Source organism: Mastigoproctus giganteus, chromosome 9, assembly GCF_048544385.1.
Source record: "Mastigoproctus giganteus isolate SK-2022 chromosome 9, ASM4854438v1, whole genome shotgun sequence".
In the NCBI taxonomy this organism is placed as follows: Eukaryota; Metazoa; Arthropoda; class Arachnida; order Uropygi; family Thelyphonidae; genus Mastigoproctus; species Mastigoproctus giganteus.
The window spans coordinates 139,877,130-139,895,929 of record NC_143583.1 but is presented as its reverse complement, the minus strand read 5'-3'; the positions used below and the strand labels follow the sequence as shown (position 1 = coordinate 139,895,929).

The following is an 18,800-nucleotide window of genomic DNA, read 5'->3' as shown; positions in this document are numbered from 1 at the left end:
CCAATTCCTTAAATGCTGATCTTCAGGTAATTCTCCAGTGGGGCAAAGACAACTTAGTTGATTTCAACCCTTCTAAAACTCAGCCTTGTCTTATATCTCACAAAAAGGATTCTTCTGCTCCTGTGCTTATCTTTAGTAACACTCCGATTTCTAGGCAAAATGATATATCTCTTTTGGGGATTACCCTGACTTCTAATCTCTCTTGGCACAAGCACATTACAAATATTGCTTCCTCTGCATCTAAAAAACTTGGTTTTCTCTTTAGCTCTCGGCGTTACTTTTCTTCCAAACAGCTGCTCACTCTGTATAAATCGCAAATCCGCCCTGCCATGGAATATTGTTCCCACATCTGGGGTGGAGCCCCCAAAACCTCTCTCAGGCTTCTTGATTCCATTCAGAAGAGGGCAGTTAGGTTAATTAATGATTCATCTCTAACAGATCTCTCCACTCGCTTTCTCATAGACGTACGGTTTCTGCTGCATGCCTCTTCTACAGATACTTCCATGGGCACTGTTCTTCTGAATTGGCTTCTATAATTCTCGCTCTCTCTTTCAAAACAGTCCGAACACGTGCCACCACCAGCCAACATCCATTTACTGTCCAGCTTCAAACCCACAGAACCAACTTTTCATCTTCCTCATTTATTCATTCAACTGCCGTTTTTTGGAACAACCTTCCTTCATACGTATTTTCTGAAAATTACAATCTACAGAAGTTCAAGTCCAATGTCAACAAATATCTTCTTTCGTCTTTTCAACCTCCAACGCAAGCACGGTACTAAGTACTATAGGTTCCAATACCTCTCATGTTTGGGGTTCTCATAAAAAAAAAATATATATATATATATAAAACCTGAAAAGTAAATGTTAAAAAAGTTTCTTGTTTTAAAAATATTTTTAATAACATTTCGATTAAATTCCCCAACACTAAGACAAAATATATTTTCCTTACATTTCTGAATAACACTATGCAACTGAAACTTTATTCAGAAATATTAATACAATTATAAATCAATTTTAATTAAATATTAGTGCACTTTTCCGATGGCTCTAAAAATATCCAACTCAACAATTGCACTATTTTCCAACTTCCCTATCTATTTAAAATTTCATATAACTGACTTTCAGCAAAAATGACTGCCCTAATTACAGCAATGCTTTCAGTGACAACTTAGCATCATTTCAGAAAAAAGAAACAGGTGAATAAATTTATTTCCACTAACGAATAAAATTACAAGGAAGTATATTTAATTTAAAAGAAATTTCCTGTTTATACTCTAGGAAGGCCTCTTAGTGTCAGAGAAGTATACAAAGATCAGTACTACAGTTATGAAGCATGTGGGCTAGAACCATTGTCAGCTCATATGCATGTACCACATACTCTTATTTGATACCATTCGATTTAAAAGCCAATCTTTAAAAAAAAAAAGAAATAGCTAACAAAAGCAATAGCAGCAAAAAAACTAAGTATGCAACTTGCTAGATCAAAATCTGATGAAATGCACACAAAACTGAGGAAATTGAAGAGAAATAGAAATAACTATATTTCATTATTGGTACAATTTGTAGCACATTATATGATAAGTTTTTTTAAAAGAAATTCATTTTTTTTTTTAACATGCAGTACATAAATTGTTTACTAAGCTCTCAGAATTATTCTGGCTTTTCCTCTTCCACTGTAGCATTTGGGGACAGAGGTTTTTAACAATTAAGCTAAAACTTATATGCTTATTGGTTATTGTGTTTTAGGTGCATCAGCGACTTAGATTATTGCTGAAGATTTGCCTGCTGGATGAAAAACCTGAGTTTCCCAGATAAAAAACCATACTACACTCGTCTGAGACTACTAAGTCACCAATGTTTCAAGAAGGGATTAACAACTTGGCTATTTTGCCCGTTGAAAATGACATTGCCAGAAAATTGGACTAAGGGAGAGGAATTAACCAAATACCTAGTTTTTTAAAATAAATTTACTCCCTTGCAATATCTTAACTTTCTTCATCCAGAATATTGCTTGCAATATTCTGGATGAAGAAAGTTAAGATATTGCAATATTCTGGGTGAAGGAATGACAATTAAAAGATGAAATATTTGATGTGTATAAACAACTTGTAAACTATGAAAATGGGCTGAATCCTACACTGAAATGAAATTTATATAAATGGATGATTTTAAAAAGTACACTAGTTTGGAAGTACAAATTATTATTTTTATTTTAAGTAATTTAAGAGCAGACTTTGGACATTGAAAAATCATGCAGTTATTATTCTGCACATAATGGAAACATTGACACAGTATTTTCAGAAATAAATATGCAGTGGTTAGATGATTAATGAGTAAAACATTTGGCTTCTGATTTATTCTGTTGAAATACTTCCTACACTTAATTATTCATCAAATAAATTAACATAATTTATTTTTATCATATATTAAACCATAATTTCTTTTTTATAAATATTTCATTTTTAGAGCATTATCTGAACATGGCAGAGTTCTCTCTTAAATTGTCCCAGATTTTAGGCTTTAAATTTTTTTTTTTTTTTTTTTTTTTTTGTCTCTGTGGCCATCAGCATCTGGTCACTCTAGACATGCATTAAGTAAAGCCAGTCACATTGTTTATAAATTATTAAGTTAGAATATCAATTGTACATATTTATATTCTCCAGTTTTAAGAAGTTTTAAATTATTGCTAAATTTTTCTTATAACTAGCAGTTCATTATTCTGCTGTGGCCCTTGAATTCTCCCATGTTTTAGCTCAGTTTAAACCAAAATTCTTGGCAAAATATATATATATATAAATATGAATAAAATAGTTCTCTTGAAAATAGCACAGTGCAGTGGATGGCAGATCCCAGAATATTTGACGAACTATAGTACCACTGGAAGGGCTCCCAGCTATCAGTGCATGAGGTGTGAACTATGAAGCATACTACAGTAGATTGTTGAAATAACGGAACGTTTGGGCTAACGGCACATTGAGATTGAATGTTTATATATAGTGCAGATGCCTTGTAGCGGCAGAAAAAATAAAACAGAAGTCACATGATTACTGTATTTGTTTACGTTTGCCGTTTTGAAAGTGAATTCTGTACTGATATCACAGATTATACTGCTGTTTTACATTTATTTTAAATTAAAAACCCCTCACTATGGCTTCTAAGGTTAATAAACATCATACAGAGAAAAAAGAAGAACAACATTAAAGCTTAGTGACAAACTGGATATAATCCAAACTATTACACTGGGGTCACCCAGAAAGTTACTTCATCTATCCATGTATATTGTGCCTGTAAATTGCATGTTGTCTGGTCAATTTGATAGATGAAAACCCCAGGGAAGAAATCTATGTCTGAGACCGACTAACTCAGCCATGGAATAAAAAAAAGCCCATAAAAGTTCCTCTTGTCATTGACGGGAGGAACCCGGGCCTTTTCCACCCAGTGTGGGAAGGACGGTGACAATACCACTGTGCTACCCGTGCAGACTAAACTTGATATAAAATACAGAAAATAGAATAGGGCATAAGCAGGAGTGTATTAATGTCAGAATATAACATTGGACCGTCAAAGTGTTTTAGTACAGTTAATAAAACTTGCATTCTTAATCTTTCTATTTCTTATTTAGCCTAATTATTTTTGTATTAAATATATTAAAATAAAACTTTCTAGATAATGGAGAAATCGAAATAATGGCACCTCGAATCCCCGCAGGTGCCATTATTCTGAAAGCCTACTGTATTCCTAAGTTTTTAAAATTGCAAGCTAAAATTGTTCATTTTTTTAAGTCCTTATTACAAAAGGTAGTACAGGGTGGGGCAGTAGGATCGGATGTTTTTCAGTGTGTTCTGGTAATGGGGGGGGTGAGCTACGTGACTGGAGTCGTGTATAATCAGTTCAGTAATGATGGCTAATTAGCCAGGGAACCATTGCACAGTCGTAGTAGAATATCTATTGTGCATAAAGGTTTCGACTTCAATTCAACATACTGAGACATGGCTGAATTCCCTCTGGGAACACAATATTAAGGTGGGTTGAAGCTTTTTGTGCTAGTGGTAGTGTAAACAGTTGATTTGTCAGGACTATGCATACATTTCACACACCTGAGAATGTCGAGTGAGAGAAATGCAGTGTTGCAAAGTCCACCCCAGTCAGTTGTTGAAACACCTAAGGCTTGGAAATGTTGAAAAGAAGTCTAAGATTATTTGCTACCAAGAGGTAACAAATCAGGATAAAATTTATTTAGTACACTTTAGTAGCCAATTTATGGACAATCTGAAAAATGATGCAAATGTTTTGATTATGTCAGATGAGCTCATTTTCACCTTTTTTTGGATTTGTTATCAAGCAGGACTTTCACTTACCCAAAGAAGCTCCACCAAAATTATCAAAAGCCCCTACATAGTGAAAAGGTAACCATCTGGTGTAGTGTAGCTGCATTTGGAGTAATCAGATCATACTTCTCTGACGTGAATAATCAGGCTGTAATAGTCACTGCTGATTGATACAGTATGATGTTGGAACTGTTTTTGGTTGAGGAGCTACACCAATTCAGACAAAATGTCTGGTTTCAACAAGATGGAGCAATACCACACATTTCAAGGCAAAGTATGGCCATTTTGAGAAGAATGTTTACTGGGTATTTGCTTTCAAGGTTTAGTGGTATCCACCGGCCATCAAGATCTCCCAACTTTTTTCTTTGGAGATATCTAAAGGTGCAAGTTTACAAAACAAGACCACTCTCAATGGTTGTTTAGTCCTTCCTTGAACCGAAGGACTGGATTACAGAAGAAATTGTTTAAATTTTTTATAGAGAGTAATGAGCAGTTTTATGCAAAGCATCCGACAATGTATTGGCTACACTGCAGATGAGTTGGAACTTCATTTTTGAAACTTAACATTCAAATACTAAACTGCATTTGTTAATGTTATTATTTCTTTAAATAATGATTCTCAGTTTACATCTTATCTTTTAAAAATAATTCACCAAAAAACATCTAATCCTACTGCCCCACCATGTACTAACATATTATCAGATTACATATCTGCTGATATGAATGTGCATGCACAGTGGGGCCTTGACTTACAATATACATATCTGCTGATATGAATGTTACGATATACATATCTGCTGATATGAACAGTGGGGCCTCGACTTACTATATACATATCTGCTGATATGAATGTGCATGTATAGTGGTGCCTCGACTTACGATGACATCGACATCCGATATTCTCTTCTCAGGAACTGATATACCTTCCATATGATCGTTTATTTTAAGTACCAATGATATTTGCAGGTACCGATAACTTTCCGATATAGCTTGAACAATACATGGTCTCAACCAATTGCCATCTTTTTTATTGTTCAATGTGTGACGCGTGGATCATAACTCGTACGATTATTTCAGATCTATGGCGATCTGAAACTTAAAAGTTCCATCAACCAGTGGCAGTGCTGTGCACTTTGAAGACTTTAAAACCAGCAGAGGTTGGTTTGAGTGCTTCAAAAAAAGTGCGAATGTCAAAAGTGTTGTAAGGAAAAGTGAAACAAAATGAATTTCCATGGAGAGGCATCCAGTACTGATAAAAAAAAAGCAGCTGAAACCTTTAAAATTGAATTCCAAGAGTTTGTTGATTAGGAGGATTATCTTACCCACCAGGTTTTTAACATTGACGAAACTGGCCTCTTCTGGAAGTGAATGCCCAGAAGAACGATCATCACTGAGGAGGAGGCTAGTTTACCTGGGAATAAGCCTATGAAAGGTAGGCTCACTCTCCTGTTGAGTGCCAATGCCTCTTGATTTCATGCTGAAGCCTTTGCTTGTGTATCACTCCAATACCCCCAGAGTATTTAAACAACAAAAGGTCGACAAAGGCATGTTGAGAGCGTTTTGGCACAGTAACAAGAAGGCCTGGGCCACGGGATATGTCTTCAATGAATGGGAGCTTGAAGTTTTCTGTCTCTCAGTGAAGATTTATCCTGAGAAAAATAAAGCTTCCTGTGAAGGCTCAATCTCTTGAGGTACAATTTGACTTGGTTCAAGTCAAATTTTTCCCACCCAACACCACTCTTCTTCTTCATCCAATGGACCAGCAAGTGATTACAAACTTCAAGAAAACCTACACCGCGAAAATGTTCACAAGCTGCTTTGCAGTGACCTCTGGTGAAAATGCTCTCACCCTCAGATTTTTGGAGGTCGAAGTTCAACATGCTGGATTGTGTGAGGCTGATTGTAAGTTCTTGCAATGATGTTTCCACCAGGTGCTTAAATTCAGTCTTGAAAAACATCTGGCCTTTAATTATCCATAATGTTGATGGATTTGAAAATGATGGTGCTTTGACAAATGATATTGTCACTCTTGAAAAACATCTGGCCTTTAATTATCCATAATGTTGATGGATTTGAAAATGATGGTGCTTTGACAAATGATATTGTCACTCTTGAAAAATTAATGGTCTGGAAGTTGGCGAAGAGGCTGTGGCAGACCTTATTGACGCTCAGGGGTGTAAGCTACAAGAGTTGGAGAAAATTCTGGAGAGTGACACTAGAGAGGAAGAGGAAGAAAAAGACACCCAAAAAGTGTCAGCTGAAGACTATCATTTCTTGTTGTGAGTGTTTAAGAGAAGTGATAAAAACACCCCAACATTGAAAACACTGAACTCATGATGTGTAAAATGGAGGACGAAGTCATTTCTTACTTCAGAAAGCTACAAAAAAGTCGTAAAAAAACAGTCCACCTTGGACAGTTTCTTTGCCAGTAGCAATAAAAGACTGAAAAGACACCTAACACGATATAGAGTCCCACCACAACTACACTACCATTGATTTCATCAGCTCTGCACTTCAAGTTGAAGGTAAATGCTAATTTATTGTTTGTTTTTTATTTTAAGATGTTTTGTCACTATTTTTATCACTAATTTTTAACATGTAAGAAATATCTATTTTATGTGTTGTTGGGGAACGAATTCAATGAATCATTAGTTTCAACTTACAATATTTTCAACATACAATGGGTTTTGTGGAACGAATTACCATAATATTAGCATATGAGCGAATTACCATAATATTAGCAGGTGAGTGAGGTCCCACAGAACTGCTATCTATACTTGTATGCACAAGCTGATACTTTCACATTCATGCCATAAAAACAACCCATGATACCCATAATGGTAACATGCAGTATATGCATGATACCATTATAAAGAACTCAAAACTTGGGTCATCCACTAATATGTTCCCAAAAGACTATACTTCCAGCTGCTGAAGATGATGTAGTAAATAGCTGAAGTACTGTACATATATAATAGCCTTAGTCAATTACAACTTTCTTTTCCAAATTGTGCTAGATTATTTCTTGTGTTTTCAAGAATGTAAGAAAGAAAACATACATGAAAGAAATACATTTTTTTTAAAGAGATTTTAAGTTTCTCAGTATTAAAGTTGCAATACCAAAGTGAATATTTGTTGATCTTCATTGAGTCTCATGCATTAAATGTAGAAAGACATATAAAGTCATAATTCACAGTTATGATTTTATACAAAATTCATACTCATAAAACTGCATAATTCTAATGCTTTAAACCATAGTACTATAAATTAAATGTTTGCAATCATCACTTCTTTACCTTTAAACTTTTTGTATAATGATCTTTTTACATTTGTATAACAATCTATTATAGATGAATCTTTTTTTATGTCACTGGATCATTAGGTTGACATCCTGTTGCATTTAGAATTTCATCTGCCAAACTGTGTTTATCTTCCAAAATTAAAAAAAAAAAAACAATGCATCTTTAGAAACCATAACTTGGCATGCATCAGCATGCATATTTTCACAAATTTAGTTCTTGAACTTTGCCTTTTCATATTTACATTTCCACAAGACATGCTATGGGCATTTCAGTTATAGGGCATTCTTATAATTTATGCAAACTTTTTAGAGTTATACTGAAAATTATGCTGTATATCAATAAAACAAAACATTTTTAGCCAATGACAAATAATTCCTTAATAAAGAAATTAACTGCGACAAGAAAGCAAATGTAATTAAAAGACAACTAGCTAATATGGAAGACATTGAAACAAAATGAATTTCAAACTGTTACTCTAAACCACCAAAACAGAGGTATTTGATATACACAAACTCATCAATACCGTAGCGGGAACCTTCTCTTCCAAGACCAGATTCTTTAATTCCTCCAAATGCACCTTCTGCCATTGACATTAAGCCTTCATTAATGCCAACCATGCCCACTTCCAGCCTTTTGGCAACACGCCAGATTTGTGAAATGTCTTCAGAGTAAAAATATCCTAATAATCATACAAATTTCAAAAATTAAAATATAAGCATCATTTAACATACTTTAAATTGAAACTTAAATTATTGCATTTTGAAATAAAAAAAATAAACATTTATTAATGTATATGAGTACCAATGCCTCACTTCTATGTGTAGCCAGCCAGAGGCAAACTAAGTTATCTACAAAATACACTGCTCTACCATTAATTATCCTCTGCATATCTACAAATAACCTTTATTTATAGGAACACTAATAACATGTGCTAAAACCTTTAGCCTATGCAACTTCATTGTTGAGATATTACAGTCCAGCAGGTAGCTTCCTCCAGGCATGACCATCAGACTGACAGACCATGTACAGTAATTTATCACTCCAAAGCACAGCTTTCCATTGGTCTACTGTCCAAGAAAGGTGTACCTTAAACTAAGCCAGACAGCATATGGGGTAATTAATGGCTTGTGATGTACCCTTATGATACACTGGCCTCTGCACCGTACTGGAGCTGATGTGTCCCAATCACCGAGGGCCTGTGTGTGCGTGTGCTGCAATAATATCTGCCTGCATTCTAAGCAGGTGATTCTTTTGAAAGCTCTCTTCTCATGTTCTGTCACCTTTGGAGGTTTGTTTCTGAGTGGTTTCACGTAAAGTGCCAGTTTTGGCACTAGTTCTCTTCTGCCTGCAGACCACCAACCCAAAGATCTTCAGTGCTGTTGAATTGTCACACACAGACTGATTGCTTATAAGGCACCCTATTATCACCACACTAGAAGTCTGTTAACTCTATCAATCATGGAATCTTACATTTACAATCCTACCGCTGCTTCCTGGAAGAACATATTTATAGTTGTGCATGGTGCTTGGACAGGATGTGAACAACTATCAATGAAAGAAATTTCTGCTATTAATAATAGTAGGGCAGTATACATCAATCTGATATTGTGACACAAGTCATCTTGTTACCACATTCCTACACTCATACTTTAAATAAACGGCAGTATTTCCTAACGAGAAGAAAGTTGCTACTTATTTGTTATACAGGTGACCCCCGCTTAACGCTGATAATTCACTCCGGAAAACCAGAGCGCTAAGTGAGCATCACATAAGGTAACATATGTATTTGTGAGTTCCGGTCGGTGTCATAGTATATTTCCTAATCAATAATAAACGGTAGTAAAAAGATACACAAATGTCAGTCAAAATATTTAATATTCAAATATTTGTACATATAAAATATTCTGCATTACATATGTATGTAATTATGTGGTAACTATTTACGTATCAAGATAAAACCTTAAAATTACAATTAAATCATGAATTTAATTGATCTAAATTGATTTAATTTAATCATGAAAAATGTGTCGATTTTGGGTTGTACTTTGGCCCTCTTCCTGGTAAACTAAAAGGGGTTTTAATTTAAAATCCCTTGCAGCCTTACCACCCAACAATAAAGTCAAAGGCGCCTCCGTAGCCAGGTGGGAAGGAGCAGTAGTGCGTAGCACACGCTTCTTGATTAGACCGGGGTTCGAGCCCGTCACCACCAAATATGGAGGATGCGGAAAGGTCAGGGAATGACCACCGCATATCCCAGAGCAATATGGCCTTAGTTGCTAATGCTCCTTAAAACCAAATAACAACAACAACATAAAGTCAACTGAACTTTCGCCGCTTTGAAACCTGGCATGTTTTTTCTTCTTTCAGGCATTCGTTTCCAAAAAAGTCCTGTTTCATCTTTGTTAAAAACTTGTTGAGAAGTATAACACATATTACCCCTCTTCAATAATTTTAACAAGTTCTTTTTGAAAGTTTTGGCTCCTTGATCTGCACTTCCGGCTTCTCCCTGGATTTTAAATCTATTCAACCAGTCATTGTTTTAAATGGTTCCACTTTTTTTTTTTCAGGTGAGCTTTCTTCAAATCATCATATGGGTTAATCTCTCTTTTTTTTTATGATATTTAATTTAACTGAGTTCTGCGTTGGATATTATCTTCAATAAAATGAGTTAGTCTCTCTATTTCAATCCTAATAGCCAGTCCAGCCTTAGTTGCTTGCAGTAGAACAGCTGTCTTTCTCGCTGCTAAAATTAATTCTTGATTTTTTATAATTGTTCTTACAGTTAAACTTGTCAGTACTAAATTATTGCACACATCCACTTGTTGCTGACCGGAATCGATTCACTTCAAAACGACTAATTTAATTTTCAAATTCAGTCTTTTTCGTACATTTGTAGTCTTCATACTGCGTCCAGACATTGTTGCTTTTTCATTCTTATCTGCCATTAATAACTCTTCGAAAATGTAACTGCGTTGGTTGCATTAATTGTGATACAACGTTCGAGTAAACTGTCCATTACACATGATGTCTAATACTGTACTGAGTGATGACTAGACTTCGGATAAATGCATATAACACAAATATTATAGGCAATATACTTGATAATTTTTTAAAATGTTTATCTCGGAACTACCTAACAAGTCACTGTACTGCAATTAAATTAGCGTGGAGAAAATTTCACTGAGCGTGGGAAAATTTCTCAAGTTGGCGTGGGAAACTTTTTAATGCTTTTTTGCTATTCATTTTCAAGCTGTACACTCCATTAGATGAAACGTTTTTGTTCATTACGCCAAAAATGCAATCTGTACACTCGTAAAAGAGCGTTATAGTGATTTGTGACAGCGTTATAGTCAGATATGGGTTATAATATAAGAACAGCATTACAGCGAATCAGCGTAAAGCGAAAGGCATTATAACAAGGCCCTGCTGTATATAACCATTTCAGAAATGGATACACATTCAAATAGGAGTACAAGAATATCTGCTGATGCTGTAGATACATATTATGTAGATCAGTAAACTGCTAGCTTGGTTATGTGGGTCAGAAAACTGCTAGCACAGAATAACAGATTCACAGCAACCACAGGCAGAGGTGATGGTAATTCTTGCACTGCTTCTATATAGACATGCAGCAGCCTGGGAAAGCAAGATGTTAGGGATTCCCCCCCCCAGGCCTCCTGGGGGGGGGGAATCCTCAATGACAACTAACTATGTGGGATGAGTTAAAGTCTACAAAGAGTAAACACAGGTGGTGTATACTACACTACTATACTATACTACACTACTATACTATACTATACACTATAGTTGGGAGTATAGCAGTAAACAGATTTCATGAATTTGAAATACTGGTTAAATAATCAAATGCAGATGTAGGAATAGTAGAAACATCGTGCCACTCAGACATAAGGGAGGCAGCATTATACTCTTGCTTAAGAAGTACAGTAAAATCTCGTTAATACAAACTCGTCTTATACAAAGTACTTGTTTATAACTAATGGCATACCTCCTCCCTTCCTATCCTGTCTATCCTTTCTGTACACATTGTACTCCCCAAATTCCAATTCTGCACTACTTATTTCACACATCCATGAGTAGCACAGAATTGGAATTTGGGGAGTACAATGTGTACAGGAAGGACAGACAGGACAGGAAGGGAGGAGGGGTTATGCTGTTAATTAAGAAACACATAATATCTAAGGAAGTGCATCCAATTGATGTGGGTGGACAATGCAATGTTGAGTCTGCTTGGTGTGACATAAGCACTGGGAAATGGAAAATGAGAGTAGGTGTGTGTTATAGGCCTAACGAATCTGATGAGTATAATGAGTAATTTTGCAGAGAAATAGAGTGGGCCAGTAAATCAGATCGTCTTATAATGGGGGAATTTTAATTTCCCAGAGATTAACTGGAATTTGTGAGTTGGTCACCCACACACTAGCAAGGCTTTTGTGGATTTATTTTATGATTGTTTTCTAAAGCAGTATGTTCGGGAAGCAACTACAGGGAGTAATACTCTTGATCTGATTATCAGTAGTGATTCTTCATGCATTAAAAATATGCAGATAAAGGAACCACTACATGGCAGTGATCACAGTGTGCTGAAGTGGGATTTACTCAAAGAGGTAACTACCATCAAGGGTAAAGGGAAGGGTTTTTGCTTTCGTAAAAGTGACTACAGTGGTCTAAGACAGTATTTAAATTCTATACGGTGGGACCAACTGACGATGTTACCAACAACAAATTCAAAATGGGTAGCATTCAAAGAATTAATGTTGGAAGCTACTAGGCTTTTCATACCAACTAAGAAATATTGTTCAAGATGAACTAATTAGACATGTGACAGAGAAGAAAAATGCATGGAATACTGTACATATAAATTAACAGGTCACACAGAAGCCTATGATAGATACAAGTTGATATGCAACCAAGTTACAAAGGAGGTTAGGCAGGCGAAGGCAGATTACGAGAAATCCTTGGCAAGGAATGCAAAGAAAAACAGCAAAGAGTTCTTTACTTATGTAAACTCTAGAAGGAAGGGGATGAATCAGATTGGTCCACTTGATATTGATGGGTCAAGTGTTGATGATCCTGCTCAGGTAGCTAACGAACTAAACGAATATTTTGCATCAACATTCACACATGAGGAGTTATTCAGGGAGGAGAATGCCAGAGGTGTATTAAACTCTGGCAGTAAGCTAGATAATCTTGTAATAACTGAAAGTAAAGCGGAGGAGAAATTGTTGAAGATAAACATAAGAAAGGCACCTGGGGGTGGATGGAATCTATCCAGTTATATTAAAGGAAGTGGCAAAGGAAGTAAGTAAACCCTTAGCCAAATTATGAGATCTTCTCTGGACTCAGGTGAGGTACCCATGGACTGGAGATGTGCAAATGCAACCCCAATCCACAAAGGAGGATCAAAGGGAGACAGGTAATTACAGACCTGTTAGTTTAACTTCTGTTCCAGGGAAATTAATGGAGGCACTGGTGAAAGAAGCATTGCAAGATCATCTAGACAAGACTTCAGTTATAACTTGGACATAATGGGTTAGTTAAGGGGAAGTCTTGTCTGACCAATTTCATTGGATACCACGATGTAGTCACAAAGGAACTGGATGTAAAGAATAACTTTGATATCATATATTTGGAACTTAGAAAGGCCTTTGATACTGTTGCACATGGAAGACTGCTGCACAAATTGGAGCAGTGTGGCATTGGAGGCATTTGCTGCTATGGATAAAGAGATGGTTGAGTGGGAGAAGACAGAGAGTGGTAATCAATGGACACTGTTCTTCGTGGACTAATGTTATTAGTGGAGTCCTTCAGGGTTCAGTGTTGGATCCATTGTTGTTTTCTGTATTTATAAATGACATTGATGATGGTATATATCAGGCTTAATGTCCAAGTTTACAGACAATACGAAGGTTGCCAGGGTTGTTAATGACACTAATGACAGTACGCTGCTGCAACAGGATCTAGAACAGTTGAGCAGATGGGCTGAGAGGTGGCAAATGAAGTTTAACATTGACAAATGTAAAGTACTACATATGGGAAGCAGTAACTCCAGAGTAAGGTATCAACTCTGTGGTACTACACTGACAGTGATAGAGAATGAAAAGGACCTGGGGGTAATTGTGCAGGGAGATATGAAGTTTTCTGAGCAGTGCAGATGGTCTAGCTCATGGTGTCTTGTCAATGATATACAGGAATTTTTCTAGCATGGATAAGGAGGTGATTATCCCCTTGTATAAGGCAATGGTCAGGCCACACCTTGAGTACTGCGTACAGGTCTGGAGGCCTCATTTTAAAAAGGATGTAGAGCTGTTAGAATGAGTACAGAGAAGGGCAACAAGGTTAGTGAATGGAACAAAGGGTTGCACTTATGAAGAAAGGTTTAAGTTTTGCAAACTACAGTGTCTGGAGACTAGGCACCTGTGAGGTGATCTGATTGAGGTGTATAAAGCCTTAAATGGTTTGAGCATGCTCAATGCGGATGGGATTCTTCCTCTTGCTCAGAATAATCGCCCGAGAGGGCATAAATTTAAATTGAGGAAGGACGGTTGTAGGAGAGATGTGGGGAAATTTGCCTTTAGCCAGCAGGTGGTTGATTACTGGAACAAACTTCCATTTGTCATTGTAGAAGTTGATAGCTTAAATAGACTCAAGGCAGAACTTGACAAACATTTGGAGCGAGTGGAAGGGTGAATAAGGTTTTTTTTTTTTTTTTTTGGCTGATGCTATATCAGCTTGTTTTCTTGCATCATGTACCTTTGCTAATGCTAATATGAAGCACATACCATTCCCCTGCGAAAGGGTAGGCCTTTCTATGTAAATATATTCATTTATTACAAAATTTTGTTAATATGTACGGGGGGGGGTCCCTGGTATCCAAGTCCCCACAGTTATGAGGATTTGAAAATTAAAGAATTAAAGCTTTTTTCCTTGAGAAAATTGACAATTTTCTCAAAGTGTGAAGTTAAAGACATAAATACTATGGCACAATTTTATCTGAAAAAATATGACAAAAAAAAAACAAACAAACAAACTGGATTAATTCTTTATTTGCACAACTGAAAAACAGTGTAACTTCAATAAACTTTACTTAACCTTACATGTGTAACATATTATAATAAAAATGTATAATAATAAATTTCTCATTTTTCAGTTCCTTCATCCATTTTTTACTATGTACAAGTACATAATAAACATTACTATATAACAGGAGTGGCCAACTTAATTTGTGATGCGATCTACTTTTTTCCTTCAAAATGTGCCGCGATCTACCATCTCAAAAATTTCATTGCACAAGGTGAACAAATCGAGGGATGACTGTATATTTAAAATTCGTCGTGACAGACCGAAATTAAATCCGCAATCGACTGGTAGATCACGATGAACTCGCTGGCCACCCCTGTTATATAATATCGGTGTAGCACCATATCTATTCATCCTTCACAACGAGTTGCCCATGTATTGCACTACCTCGAATAAGAAAAGCTTCACTTGCGATACCAGGGTACCTGCCCACCCACTGATGCCAACTAGCTTTGAAACGGTGCCATCTTCCCTATTAGTGAAGCATTACTTATTTGAGGGAGTGCAATATATGGGCAATTCGTTGTGAAGGATGAGCACAATGATGCTTTTCACATTACTATCATAGTTTTTCTTTAAGAGTTGTCTATGGTGTATCTACACCGATATTATATAGAATCTTTAAATATTATGCCTTGTTTCATTTAATTTTATTTAAATAATAAACATTACAAAAATTGGTCTCCATTTTTAAGTGGATTTGTTTTAAGTGAAATTTTCTGGAACCAATTATCTTCGAATAACGAGGATCTCCTGTATTACAAAGTTCTTTTTCATCCCGTGAAAAATAAATATTGTCATTTTGGGTGTTTAATACAAATCTTGGCAGAGCTGTCTGATTATTGCCCCTATTATTGTCTTTGGCCACCCGGCTCCCTACTTCCCGAAGGATGGCACTGACTTGTTAGAAATTAGTTTTGTGTAAACAAAAGCAGTTTATGGTAGCTACAATGTCAAGTGCACTCTGAAAAACATCTTTCTGAAGGACAGGTTGTTAAATTAACAAAAGAATACAAAGTTTTTCTAAGTTGTTTACATGCACTCTCGCTCTCCATGGGAATAAGGTCAGTTGCAATTGATACCCCAGTTCAAAGAGTCTTGTGCTACCATATACAGCAATCTATTTTTTGTGCCATTTTGTCTGAGCTGATGTCTTTTTTGAACTTATGTCTTTAAATTAATTTAAACTAAAAATTAAAAAATTAAACTAAACGGAAATTAAACTAAAAATTATACAAGAGGCTGATAGGATCGAAGAAGCAAAACAGATATTGCAAAGATATACAACATCCCTTTACCTACTTTATCTACAATACTGATAAACCGAAAAAGGCTTGAATGTGACATTCGAGCAGCAATGAAAAACAGGAAGCGAATTCTTGATGCAAAACACAAGGAGCTTGAAACAAAACTTTTGAGTGGTACCAACAAATGCGTGCATCTAATTTGCCAACATCAGGTCTGATTTTGCAAGAAAAGGCAAATTATTTAGCTCAGCAACATGGAATTAGTGAATTTATATGCAGCAGTGGCTGGCTCCAAAGATTTAAAGATAAGAATAACTTGGTTTTGCAAAATGTTTGCAGCAAGTCTGGATTAGCATTAGCATTAGCATTAGTAGAGGCATTTGATGCAAAAAAACAAGCTTATGCAGCATCAGCCAAAAAAAAAAATAAAGTAAAATAAATAAATAAAAAATAACCACTTCCACTTCACCCCTCTATTCGTTCGAAATACCTGTCCAGCTGAGCCTTAAACTTATTTAGGCTATCAACTTCCACGACAAGGGATGGAAGTCTGTTCAACCAACCAACCACCCATTGGCTAAAGGCAAATTTCCGCACATCTATCCTACATCTGTCTTTAATCAATTTGAATTTATGCCCTCTCAGGTGATTATTCTGAGCAAGAGGAAGAATCCTGTCAGCATTGAGCATGCTCAAACCATTCAAGGCTTTGTACACCTCTATCAGATTGTCTCGCTGGTGCCTAGTCTCCAGACACTGTAATTCGCAAAACTTAAGCCTTTCTTCGTAAGAGCACCCCTTTGTTCCATTCACTAATCTTGTTGCCCTTCTCTGTACTCGTTCCAGCAGCTCTACATCCTTCTTGAAATGAGGCCTCCAGGCTTGTATACAGTACTCTAGGTGTGGCCTGACCATTGCCTTATACAAGGGAATAATCACCTCCTTATCCCTGCTAGAAAAATTCCTATATATTATTGACAATACACCATGAGCTACTCTTGCAGCCCGTCTGCACTGTCAGAGAACTTCATATCTGCCTGCACAACCATCCCCAGGTCCCTTTCATTCTCTACCACTGTCAGTGTAGTACCACAGAGTTGATACGTTGCTCTGCGGTTGCTGTTTCCCATATGTAGCACTTTACATTTGTCAATGTGAAACTTCATTTGCCACCTCTCAGCTCATCTGCTCAACCTTTCCAGATCCTTGCAGCAGCATAGTGTCAGTAGTGTCCTTGACAACCCTGCCAATCTTCGTATCATCTGCAAACTTGGACATTAAGCTTGATATACCATCATCAATATCATTTATAAATACAGAGAACAATAAAGGACCCAATACTGAACCCTGAGGGACTCCACTAATAACATTAGTCCACGATGAGCAGTGTCCATTGATTACCACTCTCTGTCTTCTGCCCCTCAACCACCCCTTTATCCCTAGCAGCAATTTGTCTCCAATGCCACACTGCTCCAATTTGTGCAGCAGTCTTCCATGTGCAACAGTATCAAAAGCCTTTCTAAGATCCAAGTATATAATATCAAAGTTATTCCCTGCATCCAGTTCTTTTGTGACTGCATCATAGTATCCAATCAAATTGGTCAGGCAAGACTTCCCCTTAACAAAACCATGCTGTGTCCGAGCTATAAATGAAGTCTTGTCTAGATGATCCTGCAGTGCTTCTTTAACCAGTGCCTCCATTAATTTTCCGGGATCAGAAGTTAAACTCACAGGTCTATAATTACTTGTGTCAGCCTTTGATCCTCCCTTCTGAATTGGGGACACATTTGCACATCTCCAGTCCATGGGTACCTTCCCTGAGTATTATGGCTAAGGGTTTGCTTACTTCCTTTGCTGCCTCCTTTAATATAACTGGACAGATCCCATCCACCCCAGGTGCCTTTCTTGTGTTTATCTTCAACAATTTCTCCTCCACTTTACTCTCAGTTATTACAAGATTCTCTAGCTTACTGCTAGAGTTGAATACACCTCTGGCATTCCCCTCGCTGAATAACTCCTCATGTGTGAATGTCGATGCAAAATATTCATTTAGTTTGTTAGCTACCTGAGCAGGGTCATCAACAGTTGACCCATCGATATCAAGTGGACCAATCTGATTCATCCCCTTCCTTCTAGAGTTTACATAAGTAAAGAACTCTTTGCTGTTTTTCTTCGCATCCCTTGCCAAGGATCTCTCGTAATCTGCCTTCGCCTGCCTAACCTCATTTGTAACTTGGTTACAGATCAACTTGTATCTATCATAGGCTTCTGTGTCACGTGTTAATTTGTATGTATCCCATGCATTTTTCTTCTCTGCCATATGCCTCATTAGTTCATCTGACATCCATTTAGGCCTAAACCTTGATCAATATTTCTTAGTTGGTATGTAAAGCCTAGTAGCTTGCAAGATAAGTTCTTTGAATGCTTCCCATTTTGAATATGCTGTTGGTAACATCATCAGTTGATCCCACTGTATAGAATTTAAATACTGTCTCAGTCCATCGTAGTCGCCTTTACGAAAGCAATACCTCTTCCCTTTACCCTTAATGGTAGTTACCTCTTTGAGTAACTCCCACTTCAGAACACTGTGATCACTGCCACCTAGTGGTTCATTTATCTGCAGATTCTTAATGCATGAAGAATCACTACTGATAATCAAATCAAGAGTATTACTCCCTCTAGTTGCCTCCCGAACATGCTGATGTAGAAAACAATCATCCAATAAATCCACAAAAGCCTTGCTAGTGTGTGAGTGACCAGCCCCCAAATTCCAGTCAATATCTGGGAAATTAAAATCCTCCATTATAAGACTTTCTGATTTAC

General features: G+C 36.6%; 1 protein-coding gene across 2 annotated transcripts in view; it reads right to left on the bottom strand.

The window, feature by feature from the left end:
- Positions 1 to 8,023: 8,023 nt before the first annotated feature.
- The window catches only part of Ssadh (succinic semialdehyde dehydrogenase), a 312,458-nt gene continuing 301,681 nt past the window's right edge, over positions 8,024 to 18,800 (bottom strand). For both annotated transcript variants that reach the window (XM_090380984.1, XM_090380985.1), the window contains one exon: positions 8,024 to 8,311. In XM_090380984.1, coding sequence (XP_090237110.1) covers positions 8,103 to 8,311 — 209 coding nt within the window. In that variant the 3' untranslated portion in view covers positions 8,024 to 8,102. The remainder of the gene's footprint in view (positions 8,312 to 18,800) is intronic.